Below are 22,429 nucleotides of genomic sequence, written 5' to 3'. Positions count from 1 at the left end.
TGCTGATTGTGGTGGTAATTATCGTTATTCATTCATTCATATAATCACGTCTTTATCTCTTGCAGGGTAGACAGAACCAGCAGTCTTGATAGACTGCTAATATTATCGTTATTTTAAGAGGAATTCTGCGCGGGGGCCGATTGTGTCGAGATCACTCTAGTCCCTCCTTATCATTATAATGTACTAGCTTTCGCTTGCTTCATCGCCCGCGTGAACAGCACCCTATGTCCTCCGTATTCCACATTATACTTGGTGGTATTGACGTTAAATACGGACAAAAAAACACATTTCGCAGTATTAAAAGGTGGATAAATCTTCTTCTTTGTCGTTACCTTTTCCAACTTTTTACGTGGGGTCGGCACACTGTGTTACTTTTTTCCAAGCAGATACTTCTGTCATTAGTATGGATGATTCTATGCTGAATAAAACAAAGTACAAGAAAGCGTTAATAGTCAATGACTTAACTATAAGTTTTTACATTTTAAAATTCACACGATCAACTCATCCAATTAATTGAACTTAAACCATTACACAATTATGATAAACCACTCAGTTAATATCGAAACTAAACCGCATTCCCCACATCCTTATAACAAGATAATTATTGTCACATCTCTTCACAAATCGCTCTCGGAACACATAATGACACGGTTACGAACTACCATCAAATATTACCCGAATTTCAACTCTATCCTACTACGTATTAAGTCGAAAATTTGTATAGAAAACGCGTGAAATTATTCCAAGTTTGTAAATACATGCCGAAATCATAGGGGTTTACGTTTCACGCACCCTCTGTTTACTTTAAGAAAACCAACATTAATTCAGCTGTGAGATTTAATTTAATACGCTATACTCTCTTTGTCTAACCTGGTGAAGTGTGAAAGGGATGGCGAATGGGTGATGTGCATAAATTGTCAAATAAAATTTTACGACGTAATAGCTGTTTCTTGATGTTTGATATGAGGCGAAGTTGAATTTTACTGGCGCGAACGGGTGTAAATCTTGTTCGTAATGTCCATTGATTTGCAGTGACCCAGAAGCAGTCAGTTTTAGGGATCCGTCACTGGATTGACGACTGTAAATAAAAAAGAAATATTAATTTTTCTTTATGTCTATTAAAACCCATTCCGGCCTTATTTCGTCGGTCTAAAAGTAAAAGTTTTTTTAATAATAAACGGTCTCAAATCTCATATTTTTTTGAATGCATATTAAATACTGATATTGGACAAGTCATAATTGAGTAAATATGTTGATTAATGTTTAAATTTTTTTACTTGACCATCTGAAAAGAACACTACATACCTACATACAGTCACGTCTATATCGCTTGCAAGGAAGACAGGGCCAACAGTCTTGAAAATACTGAAAGGCCACGTTCTATGATGACTCAATGATGGAATTGAGATTCAAAATGTGAGTTTGCCAGCCACTCTACAAGAAGAAATCCAAATTAATTAGCGACCTTTAAGACATCCATAAATAAATAAATAAATAAATAAATATATACGGGACAAATTACACTGATTGAGTTAGCCTCGAAGTAAGTTCGAAACTTGTGTTACGAGATACCAACTCAACGATACTATATTTTATAATAAATACTTATATAGATAAACATCCAAGACCCAGGACAATCAGAAAAAGTTCTTTTCTCATCACGCCCTTATATCATCATATCTTCCCATCCATGGGAAGATATGGAGTGGTTCTATTCCAAAAGTGGCAGAAACCACACGGCATGGCAAGAACACATCCTCACTATCTTTAAAAAATATCTTTATAAAATGTTATTGTGTGAAATTGTTGGTACGGTTGTTTTAAGTTTTTAAAGACACGGAACCCTCGGGGCGCGATCTTTTTAAGAACCTCGTTTTTAGATTGAGATCAGTTATTTCGAATGAATGATGTTGAAAATATTGATTTTGTCGAATCTCATATGTCAGGCTTAAATATATTTTATTGTATGAAACAGCGAGGCATTTTGCGAGTAAATTATTTTCGATTCGTGATTTAAAAAAAAAATAACATTGAAATCATATCCTGCCAACAACAACTATATGAAATTCGTAAATGTCCTATATTTGTTTTATAATTTGAACTTGTTAATTTTTGAAACCAAGCATTATCATTTTATTATTTAAATATAGGGACAAACTGAGCACGTCTAGCGGCTTAATAAGCTGGTGAATTGACATTTGTATCATGGTATTAACTGGACTTAAACTCTCAATTTTAATTTATTTGAAAACAACAACATATATCTAATATATACTTAAAATCACGTCTATATCCCTTGCAAAGTAGACAGTGTCAACAGTCTTGAAAAGTTCAGTTGCCTGATAGAATTGAGATTCAAATAGTGATAGGTTGCAAGCCCATCGCCTAAAAGAAGAATCCCAAGTTTATAAGCTGCCTTTTACGACATCCATGGGAAAGAGATGGCGTGGTCCTATTCTTTTTTCTATTGGTGCCGGGAACCACACGGACTCAATTACATTTGATCTTCAAATATATAATCTTTTACAATAACACCGTCAAAACATACAGATCTTAACTGAATGATCTAATTCTACGCTCATTCCCATTAGTTGTGCAAGCTGTAAATAACACGACAATACGAAATTTAGTCGGACACGTACAAATCCTGCCACGAACATACAAACATACAGACTTTTAAAACGCAATCCATTCTAAACCTTATACCTTAATAATTAAAGTTGATTTTTAACTGTGGAATTTGACACAGCTTTAGATGAAATTCACAAGGGATTTTAAACTTTATATTGAAGGTGATGAAATATATTTTCAAATGGTGAACAATGACAGATGGTGGTCGTTGTAGTCCACTGTGCGAGACTATTGTTGCCCCGCGTCGTCTCACACAATGTGTGTAGCTCTTATGATGATAAATGTATGCGGACATATTGTGTGTCATAACGTACGGACAGCAGATTAGGTTGGAACGTTTCCGTTTTTATAATCTGTATGTTTTTTTACATAAACAGCGAAAAAGATACGTAATGCAATCCTATTGTATGTTACGAGTAGCAATGGGATACTTTTTTGCTAAATAATCATATATATTTAATTTATACACCCCAGCTTATATTTACATAATATATAACATAACATATAATCACGTCTATGCGGGTATATACCCTTGCGGGGTAGACAGAGCCATCAGTCACCAAAAGACTGAAAGGCCACGCTAAGCCGCTCGGCTTAATGATAGAATTGAGATTCAAATAGTGACAGGTTGCTATCCAGCCCATCGTCTAAAATAAAAATCCAAAGTTTATAAGCCTATCCCGTAGTCGCCTCTTACGACACCCATGGGAAATAGCTATTCTTTTTTACATTGGTGCCGGGAACCACACGGCACATTACTTAACATACCATAATAACATCTAAATATTTAATTACCCTGTTCTAGATATAGTGATCGTGGGATAGTATTCTATGAATGGTTAAAAGGAACGCGCAGTATTTCTTAACAGCTTCTTTACAAATAGCTGTAATTCGTTATAATTCTTAATTGCTACAATAGATTACAGACTCAAGGATCGCGTTTTATTTTAACTAATGTCACAGTTTAATTTAATCCTTGGAACATCTGTTTTCTGTTTATATATATAACTGATGGTTGATAGAAATAAAACGAGAATTATAATTCTACACTTACTTAACATTGAGTAAGCGAAATGACTTGAAATTGCCGGTTTGTGAACGTATGTATGCGTACCATAAATAAATGTAAGTACCTATGTACCGAAATTCACTTCTTAGGTACAAAGCTTCATCAGATTAACTTTTCTTAAAATAATTTGTAAAAAATTTACTCTTGAGAAAAATACTTTTTTAAAAGCATATTTTCATTTAAAGACACATATAATATGTAATAAAAAAATGCGTGCATAAATAAAAGTTCATTATTATGTAACACATTTTTTCTGCGGACTGTGGCCACGTGTGAATCGTTTTTTAAGAACATACAATATCTTTTCCGAGGTGACCAGATATTGTCCACGAAACCCATTATGTGAGATGAGGATCGCATTATGCAATAGAGTACATTTAAATATACTCCACATGCACAAGTTAACTGTCTTTTAACTTTAATAAAAGTAAATTTAATGCCCAATTTCGTTGGTAAAATTCAATTTTGTAATGTTACTCTCAGACACTTTATTTGTTTCATTTTGACAGGAATTATCACGCTTCATGCATGATTTTGTAATTTAATGTGACGATTATAAAATAAAGACTGTTGTTATCATTTTGTCTTGTGAGATATTCGGAAATATCTAAGGGAAATAAGTAGTTCACTTATTGAAACAACCATGATCCAAGTTGCAGATTCCCCTTGGTTGTCACGGTCAGACAGAATATATATTACAGACTTTACCAACTCTTGGATTGTGGTTATTGTAACACGACACGCGCGACGCCGTTTCTATCGCGCTATAAACTATCGCTGTCCCGTTTTACGTTATAAATAAAACGGAACAGCGATAGATTTTCGCGTGATTATATAGAGATATAGATTATAAGAAGAAACAATTTGTAGAATGATACTTAGCCGTTTTAAAAGTTGTAGTTTTGTATTGTTATTATATTTTATTTCTGACATATATAATGCTATGAACCAATGTTGTGACACCAAACGTTTTGACAATTATTAAGCGATATGAGGTATCCTATAATAATGAATAAAAATTTAGAATTTTTTTGAATTTGAATTTGCTAGGTGATGAAAAGTTTCGTTTATTTCGCGTGCCTGAGAGAATTGCAAACTGGAAAAAAAATTTAGCTTCGTACGCCTATTATACCTGTTCGTTGTCAGTCACTGATTAACTCACGAGTTTTTTTTTAAATTAACTGGTCATTAATGATTAATAATAAAGCCCCAACCCTTGTTTCTCACTCCGCATTACCACTTAAAGTATTTCTTAAGAGTTATTGTACAAGTTGACGCTGTAATTGTTTATTTACTCTGCAACTACACTAGGCAATTAGACTGTTAACTTACGATGACTATGCACCTGCCTAGTTGGAAACGTAGATGATAGTAATATGCATTAAAGTGGCATTTTTTTAATATCATTTGTAATTGCAAAGTATTGTAAGGTGCAAAAAAACTTCCTAATTTTAGGCATGAAATACGTGTAGTACGCAATCATACCCGTTTGGGAAAGAATCGTGATTTTATACGAATATAAGTACATATGTATGGTATGATAAATAAATAATATAAATATATACGGGACAAATTACACTGATTGAGTTAGCCTCGAAGTAAGTTCGAGACTTGTGTTACGTGATACTAACTCAACGATACTATATTTTATAATAAATACTTATATAGATAAACATCCAAGACCCAGGCCAATCAGAAAAAGTTCTTTTCTCATCATGTCCTGGCCGGGATTCGAACCCGGGACCTCCGGTGTCACAGACAAGTGTGCTACCGCTGCGCCACAGAGGCCGTCAAATGATATGCCGTGTGGTTCCCGGCACCAATAAAAAAAAGAATAGGACCACTCCATCTCTTTCCCATGGATGTCGTAAAAGGCGACTAAAGGATAGGCTTACAAACTTGGGATTCTTTTTTAGGCGATGGGTTAGCAACCTGTCACTAATCTAATTTGAATCTCAATTCTATCATTAAGCTAAATAGCTGAACGTGGCCTTCAGTCTTTTCAAGACTGTTGGCTTTGTCTACCACGCAAGGGATATATACGTGACAATATGTATGTATGTATGATATGCGAATTTATTATAGAAGTCGATATGATATGAGACGAGTTGTGGAGAATCGACGCCATGAGACGATAATTAGACACCATAAAAGTTTCATACTTGTATGGTATCTCAATTTAGAGATCTACAACTGCGCAGAAAACTTAGTGTGAGGCGAGGTGACGACACATCATTCCTATTTTGAAGTACATTATGGCATTTCTACGAGTTTGATATAATTTCGATTTTTGTAATCATTCGATGTTAAAAGGTACTCAGAGTAATCATTCTGTTTTCCTTAATTTTTTTTTTTTTTTTTTTTTACACAGATTGAGTTAGCCTCGAAGTAAGTTCGAAACTTGTGTTACGAGATACTAGCTCAACGATACTATATTTTAGAATTATTATTAATAATTATATAGATAAACATCCAAGACCCAGGCCAATTAGAGAAAGTTCGTTTCTCATCATGCCCTAGCCGGGATTCGAACCCGGGACCTCCGGTGACACAGACAAGTACACTATCGCTGCGCCACAGAGGCCGTCTAATTTGAGGTGTTCATATCAATTTATAAGTATAGCCTTAAAACGAGTCCAGTGTTAGTTATTCGAGGAACACAAAAAGTTAGCTAAACGGAAATTACGATATTCTCAATTTAGTTATTCGAGGAATTCAAAAAGAATACGGAAATTACTATGTTCTTAATAATAAAGTTTAACTGCCTAATTTCACTACAATTTGGAAATGCATGAGCGAAGCCCGTGGCAAAAGTTAGTCATCATTACTTTAAAAGCTTCCGTAAGCTTATTATCGCCGCAAATTCTAAGCAATTGTCAGCCACGCCTTTGGTATTAAAAATGAGTATAAATTGCTCTCATATTGACGCGATCGTATGAATATTGATGAGAATATTATTTCAAAATAAAGTAGAGAACAGAAATAGCTACACATTTTAAATGTGATGTGATAACCTATAACATTAATATTATACACTAGTTTACTCTATGGGCTCTGCACTGAGCAAAGTTTGTATCGCAAGAGTAATTCTAACAAATCAATTCTAGTAAATCTACATATGTTGTGGTTAATACAAACTATTATCAACGATTCTACATACATTTTTTTATCAAACATACATTCATACACATAAAATCACGATATCTCATTTGGAATAGACAGAGCCAACAGTCTCGAAAAGATTGAAAGACCACGTTCGGCTTTATGGCTTGATGGTGGTATTGAGATTCAAATAGCGACATTAACAAATCACGTTGCTAGCCCAACAAAATTGAAATTAAAATTCAAAATTTTTATTCATTATTATAGGATGCTTCATATCGCTTAATAATTGTCAATACGTATGGTTTAACAACATTGGTTGACGTCAAATAAATTACTTAAAGCTAAGTTTACTGCCGCTTCCAAGGCGTCAGTGCAGAAGAAGCGGCAACAAACTGCACTGCAGCATTTTCTTCGTCGCCTACAAGAAGAATCCCAAGTTTGAAAGCCTTTCCTTTAGTCGTCTTTTACGCCATCCACAGGAACGATATGGAGTGGTCATTATTATGGGACATTTCAATATGAGTATCACTTATTGTCATATCTTTTGGTTTTACAACTGTGTGATTTTCTTATCATAGATAAGCGAAATGTTATGTTTTGATAAATAATACCAAGGTTTTGTGAATGCAAACATGTGATACTCGTATTAAAGATATTATGAAAACAATTATCAAATTTTCTGCTCCACTTCTGAGTCTCATTATTTTGTGCCGTTACGATCGCTAAATTGTATAGTGCAATTTTAACGTCAAAGTAAAAATAAGTTTTTATAGGTACTATGTATATTAATTTTCTGAAGTTTCTTATTTTTTTTTTATTATATTTCCAGGTTGGTATTGGACAGGTGTAATTAAAGGTTGGTAGCATGCAGTGTGTTATGCGTATATGACAATATATAGTTTCACTGTAATTTCGTTGTTCTATAACTTTAATAATTTATAAATATAACAATTGAACGAGGCCTTTCAGTCTTTTTATGTATGTACTAGGAGCCGCCCGCGACTTCGTCCGCTTTAAAACCCTATCATAACGTAACAATCAATCCCGCGGGAACTCCGGGATAAAAAGTGTAAAGCCTATGTGTTATTCTGGGTCTTCAACTACCTACATACCAAATTTCATCGTAATCGGTTCAGTAGTTTTTGCGTCAAAGAGTAACAAACATCCATACTGACATCCCGACATACTCACAAACTTTCGCATTTATAATATTAGTAGAATTATATTATTCCAATGACTATACGTCCATGGCGGTCAAAGCTTTAACAGATTTGAAGCATTGGACTTTATTTATTTATTCTTTATTGTAACAATTACAATTTGTAAAGTACAATAGGCGGACTTAATGCTTATAGCATTATCTAACAGTCTGCCATTGGGTTAAGCAGAGAACCTTTTTTTATTCCTATTAGGTATCAAGATAGGTCAGTCGCGTCACACTTTAATTAATGTAAGTAACTCAAGATATGTCGAGCGCGCTAATGCCGAGGAGACCAAGTCTAGTAATTACAGTTATCTAGGTCGTAGGTCGTGAACCAGTCGACTTTAGCTGGGAAAGACTATTTGTAACACTCTTTTTGGTCGAGGGTTAAGTTTATAATATAATTGTTGTCCAGTGATAAGTGATAAGTTAGTCGATAAAAGCTGCGAAAGATAATAATGTATAATGAAAATATTGTAACACTCCTCTTTACGTAGGAGAGTTAAAGCTTTTTTTTGGAATCGAAAAGTTATGTAGGTGGTAAGTCTTTAGCTACTTGACATTAGTGTGAAAGAATAATACCCCTCTTTTTGTTTGGGAATTAAATATGTTTTCTTTCTCTCCAAGTGTTCCGTTCCGCCCTGGTAAAAAAAATCTAATATTTCCCGTGATAATATCGGTATATCATCTCTTAGTGCTTCTCACACACTATGCAAAAACATGCATACTAAACATATATAATCACATCTATCTCCCTTGCGTGGTAGGCAAAGCTAACAGTCTTGTAAACACTGATAGGCGACGTTCAGTTTGGCCTAATGATAGAATTGAGATTAAAAAAGTGACAGGTTTCTAGCCTATTACCTAAAAGAAGAATCCCAAGTTTATAAGCATATCCCTTAGTTGCCTTTTACGACATCCATGGGAAAGAGATTGAGTAGTCCTATTCTTTTTTTTATTGGTGCCGCGAACCACACCGCACTATGCATGCTAAAACACAACTTTATTATTTTTTAAAAATAAAAAAAAATTGTGTGATTTAATATTTTACCAATGTTTAAGAAAATTTAATTCAATTTAAAATTTGATCTGTATCAAACAGAGTTGTTGTTAAAATCCTTGGAATCGAAACCGACATATTGAATTTCGACATTGATATAGTGATATATGAATTCTGTGGCATATTTTAAATGCAACCTGCATTATACTGTTTCGTTAAAACCATTTATAACACAATTTCATTCATCAATACGCGTGACCAAACTCAATCCGTTGAAAACTGACGAGCCGTATTTATTAATTTTCTGGTCAGTATTTATCGCGACTAACGCATAATTTATGTTTTGTCCCGAAAATTACATCGTGGCCTAAATTAATTTATGTATAATAGATCAAATTTATGGATGGTGACATAACTTAAACGAAACGAGACTATGTTAATTACTTCTTCCAGTAGACCTAATATATATTTATTTTATTTCTCATATTATCTTGGCGTTAGTCCTGGCTTTGTCCTCACATCTTTGGAATATATCTTTGGTAGCATCTGTTACCATTAGAGTGGGTAAGTCAGATGACTTTTTCTCATAACCTTCTTATCCCTGTATTAGGTTAAAGGGCAGAAATGTTCGAGATTTATTTAGTTTTAGAAATTTGGGTAATGAGTTACTAACTCAGCGGTACTATATTTTATAACAATTTCTCAAACATCCAAGACTTGAATCAATTTAAAAAAATCATTTTTCACTTAGAATGTTTGAAAAAAGACTTCGTAATTTAAAGTTGAGTATTTTACGCAGTACCGGACAGCCTGACAATACAAAGACAGTTGTATTTGTGACAGAGAAACGGAACCAAAACGGGACAGCATAAAAATGATAAAATGGGCCAGGATGCAAATAAAATTTAATTAATGGTATCGGTGTCTGCACACGGCCTACTCTAAAAGCTTTATTGATTGAAATTTTGTTAATATACCTGCGGTACGATGTTTATTGACATCGGAACTATTAAAATTATTTTCATGTGTACACGTCTCGCATACTTTACGGGGCAAATAAAGCCGATAGTCTCAAGATTTAGAGGATACGTTAAAATGGATGGCTTTGTGATGGAATTGAGATTCAAGTAGCTATTGAGACATTTTCTTTTAATTATTATTTTAATTGGAATATCAACAGTGTTGACATAGTCAATTCAATAACAGGGACATAACATCATGTTAGATATATAGATAATTCATTTAAAAGAAAACAATGAGTTCACTCATAAATATATATAAAATAAGTACTTGGTTTGCTACACACAATTTACAATGTACATATGAAATAACAAATAAATATGGGTGTTAGTTGCAGCAATACAAAAACGTTATAACTCAACAAATTTATTGCTTTAGAGCAATACGCTGATTTTCAGTCATGACCTAGGTGCTAGTGCAGGTCAATCTGCGCACGTAATAAAAAAAAACAGACTCGTGTCGTTCTTATGAAAACTCCAATGACAGGTAAACTCTTGTTCACTATAGATACAGTTACATATAGGTAGGTATTTAATTTAAATTTGCGATAGATTTCCTATGTACATGTTAAAACATTTTCCTTTAATAGCTCTTGTCAGCAGCTTTATTCTTTTTTTTTTTTTTGGTTTATACAAATTCACGTAATTGTAACGAGATATCACACGTAATAATAAAGATATGAAAGTTTGTGTCACTAAATTTCGATTGCTGTTTTTAGAGAAATCTTGTGTGTTTGTGAATGTACTGACATAATAAATGTTGTAATTTTTTTTTGGTATTTCATTTATTTTAACACAACCAACAGACCAAGGGGGTTTTTAAAAAATATGTCAGCAAGGAGAAGTTACTAAGTTAAGTACTATTAAAAATATATTTATATTATTGAAAAAGAAAATTTTTGAAAACTTCATTATTTAAATTACGCATTTTGTACATAGATAAGAATAATACATATTGATTTGTACATTAACAACCTTATACTCGTAATCCTATAATTTGTCCTGCTGTAATCTAATCAGATTTTAAGTCTTGCATGAACGCTATTGCACTAAATTTTAACAGATTCCCTGTTATAAAATAGTAACAACATTTGTAACAATTGAAAACCTGAACCTGCTAAACCACTTTTTCAAATGTATTCTTGTAATAAATCAAAACTAATTCATATACATTATTTACAATGTTGTTTAAAAAAAAAAATATTTGGTTGTTAGTTTTGTAAAAAATATAAGAATTCGTTTTCATAGAGAAATTAACCTTTGTTTTTTTTATCAAAAAAACTTTAAATTTAGATTTAAGTGTAACTTTTAATTTAATTTGCATGTGTGTTGGATGGATCGTATAATTTTGGAATTAACTTTATACATTGTCAATTACAGATCCTTTAGGAAAATATAACACAGAAATACTTTTTTCGTAAAAGTTTTCAGTTTTTTATTTGGTACAGTCAATTGCAAATCTTTAAAACCAGAATTTTAAACGGGTCACGAATCAAGTTTCTCTCTCGTTGTCTGTACATTTCGTCAATTAAGTAAGTCCTTAATTTCATATTTGAAGTAAATAAAAAGAATAAAAATATTAAAGTAACCTCCTCTCAGTTATTCAATGGTTGACTGGAAGAGATCCCTAAATGGGATTAGTATTTATATATTATATATATATATATTTTATATATATTTTATGTCTTACCAATTTACTGTATTTTTGTGTTCTTTCGTATGTACCTACAAGAAGATATTACAAACGATCTTTTGTTATATCAATAACTAAAGGCTTTTAATCTCACTCTCCCGGACTCCTGAGATCTCACTTCACTTACATTAGTGTTAGCCTTAACATTCTGCTTGCCTCACACTGTAAATGGAATGCAATTTTGTTCTGACAGGAGGACTCCGAGGGCGGCTGTGAGGAATCAAAGAAAACGGCAAAGGTAAGTAATTATTTTTTTCTCATAATATATTCTTCTATAAAACTATAATAATAAGCTATAACATTAAGGACGTCTTGGCAAAGCTCAGGTCAAGGGTACCGAAACGGAAATGTAGATGAAGCGAAAGAAGTATGTAGGGATCGTGGCAAGTAAATAAATGTGGTCTCTGTCTAGCCCTACGGGAAAGAGGCGTGATTAATACATACATACATATAGGTAATCACGTCTATATCCCTTGCGGGGTAGACAGAGCCAACTGTCTTGTAAAGACTGATAGGCCACGTTCAGCTGTTTGGCTTTAAGATAGAATTGAAATTCAAATAGTGACAGGTTGCTAGCCCATCGCCTAAAAGAAGAATCCCAAGTTTATAAGCCTACCCCTTAGTCGCCTTTTACGACATCCATGGGAAGGAGATGGAGTGGTCCTATTCTTTTTTCTATTGGTGCCGGGAACCACACGGCATTATCATGATTTATGTATGTACATTTATCAAGAAATCCACACGAAAGCGAAGCCCATCGCAAAAAATGTCACTATCTCACCACACCACAACCCTTGGCTTCACCAACCTTGATTTTAGCGTCGCCGAATCATGTTCGAAAGCTGCGCAAGAGCAGCGGCTCTCGCGTTTGCTCTCTAACAGCGCATTTTTTTTTTTTGTTTCAATCTTGACTCCCCGCAAAATCTTACTGTTGTTATACTCACCCCCCATTCTAGGGGGTGCTGACGATATACGTTAATTCTACCGACAAGAGTAAGCTGTTTATTTCAAGAAGAAGAAGTATCACTACTCTAAATGGACGCGTTGATGTCTTTTGAATGCAACATACATTAATAGAGACCGCCCAGGGCTCCGCCCAGACACAAAACTCAGGATTCCTCTCGTTGGCGATGGTCTAGCAACCTGTCACTATTTGAATCTCAATTCCATTATGTATTTTCGAGACTGTTGGCTACATCTCTCACCTTCCGTATCGGTTAGCTTCAAATAAACTCATCCCAATTCATATGACATACAGCTGAACATGGTCTTCCAGTCTTTACGAGATTGCTGGCTCTGTCTATCCTGTAAGGGATAAAGACGTTAATATATTCTACTAATATTATAAATGCGAAAGTTTGTATGTCAGTATGGATGTTTGTCACTCTTTCACGCAAAAACTACTGAACCGATTACGATGAAATTTGGTATGTAGGTAGCTGAAGACCCAGAATATAATATGTATATATGTATATATAGGCTACTTTTAATCCGGAGTAATGGATAGGATTTCTATGCGGACGAAGTCGCGGGGGGCCTCTAGTAATTTATAGTTGTTAATAGTATCATTTGCGTTAATTATTCACTTAAATAACTCTGCTCCGTAATAATATTATGTAAATCTTCTTACGAATCCAAAGACTCTGCCTACCTTCGTGGGAAACATGCTACTAAATATGATATATACGTTTGTTTGTTCGTCTTTTACGTCAATAAAGCTAAACCAATTTGTCCCGCGATTGCTTACATATATACATAAATAAGTAGAGCCCTTGTACTGATTTTTTCTTTATTTTAAGTTTTGTTCTTATTTTCCTTGATGTATATAAATATAAAAAAAAAAATATAAAAAATACATATATACTCGTATATTATAAAAATTGTGGGTAAAAGTTGTCTGTCGATAAAAATAGTTCGCTAACTTGTTAACTAAACGTGCTGTTTCTGACATCGGTTAATGTGTAAATCTTCTCCAGTTAAAACTCCATTACGTCCACTAACATTGTGAGTCAGTTAGTTAGTTATTGTCTGCGTTGGGCAAATCACTGTGGGATATATGGCTCGCGGTACATCATTTCGGAGCTTTCGGGATTTGCATCAGCTTTGGCTGTGTGGTTCCCGGCTCTTTGGAATAGGTAGGACACCATATATTCTCCATGGATGTCATAAAAGGCAAGGGGAAAGCTTGACGGCCTCTGTGGCACAGCGGTAGTACGCTTGTCTGTGACACCGGAGGTCCCGGGTTCGAATCTCAGCCAGGGCATGATGAGAAAAGAGCTTTTTCTGATTGGCCTGGGTCTTGGATGTTTATCTATATAAGTATTTATTATAAAATATAGTATCGTTGAGTTACGAGTAGTATCTCGTAACACAAGTCTCGCACTTAATTCGAGTTTAACTCAACCTGTGAAATTTGTCCCTCGAAATCTCAAAGAAAGGAACGTCCAGGGAACGGGACATACAAGAAAATGGACGTCAGAAACGACTGGACATTCTGGGAATAAGACATAACGTGCCGAGACGAGCTAGTGCTATGTAATTTTACATACTTTTCACGCTATATTACAAATCATTTAAGTACTTTACACGAAGTCTTGCAACCAGCAATTTTTACATTTGTAAAGTAATCAACATCAACACTATAGTGATGACTTATAATTTACGCAGCTGCATTGTCCCAACTTGCACAATGTAATTGTCACCCTACAACCGTGCATCAATAAGTTGGCGTGCGTCTGCGCAATTTGTAAAGCGTTGTCACCCGCGGGATGCGTGCGCGCCGGAGTCTGTGTCCATTAGTTAAGGGCACGTCAGTTTTCATTATTTAATGAGATTTCTTTGTTACATTGTATTTTAAGTTTTGAATTTTTAAGGTACCATGCTTTTGCAACTAATGTATTTACAAATTATGAACTAGGTTTTGCCCGCAACTTCGCGCGCGTGAATTAAGCGTCAGCTACAATAAGCGTCAAATTTAGCGCCACATTCAAAAGGGATGAATTATGCCTTATGCCCTTCTTCAGATTTTTAATTCGTGATATTTTAAGAAAATTAGTTCAGTAGTGAAGACGTAGCATTCAAACAAATAAACTCACTTTCGCATTTATAATAGTTGCGATATACAGTTGCTAGATAAATAGCTTTTCTGAGTAATGAAAGGACAAGGAATAACCGCAGACAAAATTTCTTAATAGACACTTAATTAATACCATGCCCAATCTTTTCATATCCCTTTTTGTGAAAGGGAAACCTCAGGCCTTTGCGAGTATTTATTTATGTCTCTTGCAGACATTCTGTAGTAAATAAACAAAATAAATAAATATATACGGGACATATTACACAGATTGAGTTAGCCTCGAAGTAAGTTCGAAACTTTACGAGATACTAACTCAACGGTGCTAAATTTTATATCAAATACTTATACAGATAAACATCCAAGACCCAGAGAAAGTTCGTTTCTCATCATGCCCTGGCCGGGATTCGAACTCGGGACCTCCGGTGTCACTACCGCTGCGCCACAGAGCCCGTTTAAAGACTTAATGTTAATTATCTAAGTCCTCCGATTAGACATTGGACACATACCGCTCATACACCTGTACATGCCCAATAAATTAAGAATTACCGTGTTATCACAAGTTGTGTGTGTTATCAAACTTAGTGTACGATGTGAGTTATGAGCAGGAGGACCGATTGAAATGTGAGACGAATAAATAACTGGAATAAATATGAATGTTATTTTGTTATCTTTGAATTACTCTGTCATCGTAGCTTTTTATGATTGACTTGGGTCTTGGATGTTTATTTTATTATAAAATGTGGTATCGATGTGGTAGGTAGTCTCTGCCTACCCCTCCCGGAAAGAGGCGTGATTTTATGTATGTATGTATCGTTGTGTTAGTATACGGCGTCACGCGTCTCGAACTTAATTTAGAACTGGCTGAAAAAGAATGTGTGATTTGTCGCGTCTATTTATTTTAAGGTATTTTACAATAATCATTACTAATTTGCCGTGTGGTTCCCGACATTCTAGCATGGGACCGTTCTATATCATTCTCGTGGATGTCGTTAAAGGCTACTAAGGGCTGATCGAGGGACAGGTTGATTAACTTGGGATTCTTCTTGTAGGCGTCTGGCTAGCTCTCTCATCTCTGGGTATTGCCGGTTGCCCTCCACACCAATGTTGTAGGATCCGGAGTCCACCTGGGCATAAGGTCCGCATGACCTCGGAGAAGTATCTTCTCCAGTTATTTATTATTTTTCACAACCAATTCTTCTTGTAAACGTGATTTTTGCACAATAACCTTACTCCACTGCTCAATTATTTTGTGCATACTTACATACATTTATATGTATTACATTTATAGTACCTACGTGATTATTCACGTCTTTAGATCTTGCAGGGAAGCTAAATAATAATAGTCATTCTGATCCGAGAAACACCAAAGTGGTTAAATGCTAGTTAAATTTCATCTGTTCACTTGCTATCTAATGAGATAGATAAACTTTTTATTGCACCAAAAGAAGAAAATTACAAAAGAAGGTTATTGAGGTACAAAGGCGGACTAATCGCCATTGCAATCTCTTCCAGTCAACCTTAGGGTGGGAGGAAACTGAAGAATAGAAAGTTTATTGGTGCAGTACGTATAAATTAAAAAGCATAAATATACCTTAACCTTATATAAACATAATATAAATACATACTACATTGAAATATACCTACCTACATAAATACTTACATACATACATACATACATATGATCACGTCTATATCCCTAGCGGGGTAGACAGAGCCACCAGTCCTGAAAAGACTGATAGGCCACGCTCAGCTGTTTGGCTTAGTGATAGAATTGAGATTCAAATAGTGACAGGTTGCTAGCCCATCGCCTAAAAGAGGAATCCCAAGTTTATAAGCCTATCCCTTAGTCGCCTTTTACGACATCCGTGGGAAAGAGATGGAGTGGTCCTATTCTTTTTTGTAATGGTGCCGGGAACCATACGGCACAATACTTACAATATATCTATATAAATTATATTGGCTTTCTACTCCATAGTCTCTTTTACTTGTTTGGTAAAATATATTGAAATTTCCACCTGAATTCGCTTAATAAATTCACAATTACTCAAATACAAGATGCAAGACCTTTAGCTTGCAAAGCGCACTTTGCACCTAATGCCTGGTGTAGTTTTATGGAATTTGCAGGTTTTATACACGTCAGTACTCGTTTAAATGGGCTTAGTTTTAAATGAAATTGTTCACATTTGCGTTATATATCAGCGCTAAGAAATTGATAAATAAATATGGCCTATTAAATAAAATTGTTTAATTTTGTGTAATGAGTGAAGATATTGAGGTTTAAGTTTATAATATAAGAATAATTTTTTAAATAAAGAAATTTAGAACTTTCTTCTTTTATATAAATTATATCATCTCTCAGTAATATAAACTATACTGTAAAAGAAATATTAGCTGCACCCCAGAGTTTGATTTACGTTTGAATCATTTTGGTTTTAAAAAAACACATCCACACATCCTAATAATCTTCGAATATGTAGGATAGTGCGAATAACATGATGACGGAACAAGATCGGTGAAGGTGCAATTTAAAAATGGAAGCTAAGAAATACTAAGCGTTAATCTCTAAGCTCATGTAAACAAGGCATAACGCAAACATCTGTTGGATTGATTGAAATATGGTTGCGCGTTTTTTTTAATTATTGCGTTGCAAAGAAAAATAAGTTCTATAAAACGGCTTGTAAGGATGATGTATATTTATCAGAGGACCCCCCGTGACGGGGTATCTATAGGAGATTTTTTTTATTATACTATCGTGCTGGGTTACAACATAGGGTTTCTATTCGTCTATTTTATAACCATTTCGAGATTCAAATAGAGACAGGTTGCTAGCCCATCGCCTAAAAGAAGAATCCCAAGTTGATAAGCCTATCCTTTTGTCGCCTTTTACGACATCCATGGTAACGAAATGGAGTATAGTGGTCCTATTCATTTTTATTAGTGCCGGGAACCACACGGCAAACTGTAAATGTAACTTTATCAGGGTGTCCACATTCTGGAAAGTCAGGGAAAGTCAGGGAAAAGTCAGGGAAGCTTAAGGTGGTCAGGGAAAGTCAGTGAAATTGAGGGGAAAGGAGAGAAAGTCAGGGATAGTCAGGGAAAATTGAGATTTTTTCCCAGTGATTGTAAAATGAGGGATTTTTTTCCCAGTGATTGTAATGTTTATAAAGCATCAATCTGAAGTGGCCAATAAGCGTGTGGATGTCGTGTTGGAAACTTTGCACGAATCCGACAAGATAAAAGGGTTTGTCGCTGACAGTGCCAAAAGGCAATATCAAAAACTAATTTCCGAAGCACAAAATACCTGGAGCCAAAAATTTGAAGATTTTGATTATGATAAAATCGGTGTTGATGAGTTCTACCATTCACTTATTGGAGGTGATAAACAATACGTAGACATATGGAGCGTTATGAAAATCTGTTTCATCCTCTCCCACGGAAACGCGAGTGTGGAGGGCGGGTTTTCTATTAACAAATCTCTCTTGGTGGAAAATTTACTGGAAGATTCACTTATATCGCAAAGAATTATATATGACGCCTTGAAAAATATCGGTGGTCCTCAAAATTTCGCTGTTACAAAATCTTTGATCACTTCAGTTCGAAACTCACGAAGAAGATATCAGGAAAACTTGGATAAAAAAAAAGAAAAAATGTCAGATGAACAAAAGAAAATCAAGGAAAAAAGGAAAATTGATGAACAGCTAAGAGAAGTAGAAGAGAAAAAGAAAAAATTGGAATTACAGAAGGAAAAAGAACTCGTGGAATTACAGACGTTAAAAAGGGCTTTACAAATGAAGAAAAGGAATATGTGATTAATAATGATACCTTCCTACTTATCGATCTCATTTTTCAAAGATTATAATAAGCATAAAATATTTAATTTAGGCATAACTTGGCAATAATTATAACTTGATAATAATTTAGTACCTACCTATATCAGCAGATATTTAATTTTGTTTTATAATTATATGTGGAGGTTAGAATTTTTTTGTTCATTTAAGTTCGAAGTTTATTTTTACTAGGTACTGAAACTGTTGATTTTGGTTTAAGTCTTATAATTTTACTACAGAAACTGTTGATTTTGGTTTAAGTCTTATAATTTTACTACTGAAACTGTTGATTTTGGTTTAAGTCTTATAATTTTACTACAGAAGCTGTTGATTTTGGTTTAAGTCTTATAATTTTACTACTGAAACTGTTGATTTTGGTTTAAGTATTATAATTTTACTACTGAAACTGTTGATTTTGTTTTAAGTCTTATGCAGTTTATGCAATGTCTTATGTTATAAAATTGTTAATAAGAAAGAGTTCCTAAGTGATAAATACCGATCTCAATATATTTGCTATATAAAATAAAAGAAATTAAAATATTACCTGTATGCAGTTTTACTCAACTTATAAACTACTTTACAAATAAAACATACCTACTTGAATGATTAGGCCGTGTTCAAACCAAACTAACTGTAAGCCGCCGAATGTGAGCAGGCTTACTATGAGTCCCAGTGTACTAAAGAACATGTAATAACGTATTGTCGGTTATATGTAAACGAAAAACTGAATATGTATGGAAATAAAAGGAGTTACAGTCAGTTTGGTTTGAACACGGCCTAAATTTGGTCAGGGAAATTTAAAAAAATGGTCAGGGAAAGTCAGGGAAAAGTCAGGGAATTATTTTGAACATTAGCTGTGGACACCCTGTTTATATTTATTTATTTATGCAACAAAGACAACACACAAACGAGTGAATTGAATACAGTGGCCTACTTACGTAATCAAAATACTAAAAATCTCCTCTTTGATTGAGCCGTTCAATAACCCAGCACGTAATTTAATTTGGCCAATTTCTCCAATTCCCAATTTCAAAAATTACACGTCACACGATTGTTTCGCACCACAAAATTGTTTACGTCGAATTTTATTTCCAATTTACATGAGAATGATACGTATTTTTCGACACTTCAAGCAATCTCTATAAGTTGTTACTGCGAAGAACGACGCACTTGTGTGCCCCAGTATCGATATAAAACAATTGCACTTAATTTTAGTTTATGATCAAGAAAGTGCCGCTGCGCTTAATTTGGTATCGTTAAATCTTTGGCTAAATAGCTACTTTCTTCTGAATTCGGCATGATTAAGATATTTCTCTGTTTAACTTTCATGGAGCGAGTCACGAGATTGAAACCTACTCGGTCGATCGCTTTATTTGTGATTTATAAGAAGACAATTATGTATAAATGTTTTCTTTTTGTACCAAGGAACAAAAAAAGACCACACTTATAATTTTGCAAAACTATTACATTCATCTTTTTCAACTAAGTCTTGTTTAAAAAAACATGACAATCAAAGAATAGAAGGTATCGTATAGGTTGATATAAACAGAAGTGATAGTATAACTAATATTTTTTAATCCCAATACAGAATTGGCTGTTTAATTGCAACTTCATGCATTTTGTGTTCCGGTGCATCTGCCATCTCAAACCGCATTTTTCTCGCGCGCATCTTTATCGGCCTTCCCAGAAGTGGCCTTATTAATTCCCACATAATTCCCGCAAACTTTTATATCACGTTAACCACCGTTACGCGCAACCAGTCCGTCAACCTTCTGAAGATGCATCTTAAGTAATTAATCTGCTTGTTATCACTTACCGAAACCACATTAACTTTACGCCCCATAAACAAAACTTTAAACTCTAATACATCGGAATACGAACTATCGTCATTTTCGGAACGTCGACATCAAAATTGTCGTTATAATTTCAACAAAATTCACAATGCAAGCGATACCAATCTTAATGTTTGGAGTCATAAGGATGAGAATTACGATCATGCGGATAATTTACAATTCCGTATAGATTACTCCGATAGAGGTGTCATAACGCAAATTGTGCGAATAATTTAAATTTTACGCGGTAACACTGGTAGATGGGTAATCTTACAAAAAGAATTAAAAAGTGCGAAACGTTGACATCGCGTCACACCAATTTACGGAAAGTGCAGTGGCGTTTTAAATGATTGCTTATAAAAATTATGTGATGGTGCATTTTAAGACGCTCGGTTAATTTTTACATTCATATTTTCTACCTCTAATGGTAAAAAATTTGAATGTAAAAATTAACCGTAATTAGTAGAGGAAACGTAAAACTTATTATTACGTACTTAATAGTGTCCCTGTGTTAGTGCTTAATTTTGGAGACATGGCTTTGAAAAAATGAACAGGTAATTCACTATCATTAGACATGTTGAAACGGACTTTAGGTTAAATTTTAGACCACCAAAGGTTCCCTTTTTATGTTATTGCTTAGATAAATCGTAACTATATTTTGTCCTGTAACATCTCGTTTGAAGACTTCATAATCTTAACTGCGTTTATCTCATTCGGTGCAAACTGATATCTAGTTATTTAATCGTATTATGCCATCTAGCGGAATGTGGCCTTTGAATTTTGGCGAGGTTATCAAATGTTGGACAAGATTACGTATTAATTATACAAAGATAAATATAAATGGGGTATCCTTTGCGGGGTAGACAGAGCCGACATATTGAAAAGACTAAAAGGTCACATTCAGCTGTACATATGTTTTTTTTTTTTTATATACGGGACAAATTACACAGATTGAGTTAGCCTCGATGTAAGTTCGAAACTTGTGTTACGAGATACTAACTCAACGATACTATATTTTATAATAAATACGTATATAGATAAACATCCAAGACCCAGTATGGCTAAGTGATAGAATTGAGAATCAAATAGGGACAGGTTGCTAGCGCATTGTATCTGCCATAGGAAGAATTTCAAGTTTATTATTCTTTCCTTTAGTTGCATTCTGCGACATCCATGGGAATAACGTTTTTTTTATTCTCTTTAATATTGAAGAGCTCTGTACTCTCATAACTTTAATTACAAAAAATGGGTAGGGTTTTCCAGCAACACAGCATAGCCTAAAGGAATTATTAATGCATCGCAACATTTTTCAAATAAAAACATATCCATTTCAGCAATATCCAGAGACCTTTAATTATGTAATTTTCCGATCATACCTTTAATCGTCCGGTAATGAACCTGAATCACCTCGTACACGGCCCTCGACACTTCACCCGGAGGAATGCCCACACGATCCGTCTAGAAATAAAGAAAAAAGATTCGCATCGTTTTGCTATAAAAAGGGAAGGGCGAGCTGCGCGCTGACAGCTATGTCGACACATCATCGGCTACTTAACGAGCTGGACTCTAGTGTTGTGTCCATGTCGATGAAATTATCGATGGTGCTTTGAAAATGGAGTTAACCACGAGGAAAGAAGTTTTCGTTACACGTTTGTTTGGTTTGATTAACCCGTAGCACAGTAGAATTTGGGGATTAAAAATTAATTTCATCATGAATTTTACTTACTGAAATTTATTGTCAATTTATACTTTTGTTATAGTCTATTGTATAGTGTATTTACTAACTTTACGTAGCATACGCGAGCTTATCGCAAAGAAATCACTTTAAAAAAATCAAAAAAATAACATACAACACACTGACACTTAACAAATTACCAACCTCACATCGGCTCCTAATGGACTTAAAGCATCTCCCGCCACCGTTATTATCGACTCCAATCACATTATCGATTATTCGCGAAAAAGCAAATAAAAGT

General features: G+C 34.3%; 1 protein-coding gene across 2 annotated transcripts in view; it reads left to right on the top strand.

Annotated features, from left to right (window-relative positions):
- The window catches only part of LOC106137366 (serum response factor homolog), a 237,067-nt gene that overhangs the window by 70,743 nt on the left and 143,895 nt on the right, over positions 1-22,429 (top strand). The window contains exon 3 of one of the 2 annotated variants that reach the window (XM_013338178.2): positions 11,912-11,956. The exons of the other annotated variant lie outside the window; for it this stretch is intronic. Within the exon in view, the coding sequence (XP_013193632.1) occupies positions 11,912-11,956 (45 nt within the window). The remainder of the gene's footprint in view (positions 1-11,911; positions 11,957-22,429) is intronic. 2 annotated transcript variants of the gene reach the window in all.

This window comes from Amyelois transitella, chromosome 8 (genome assembly GCF_032362555.1).
Source record: "Amyelois transitella isolate CPQ chromosome 8, ilAmyTran1.1, whole genome shotgun sequence".
NCBI classification, from domain to species: Eukaryota; Metazoa; Arthropoda; class Insecta; order Lepidoptera; family Pyralidae; genus Amyelois; species Amyelois transitella.
Note: the sequence above shows the minus strand (reverse complement) of the source record. Positions and strands in the feature narration are given on the sequence as shown.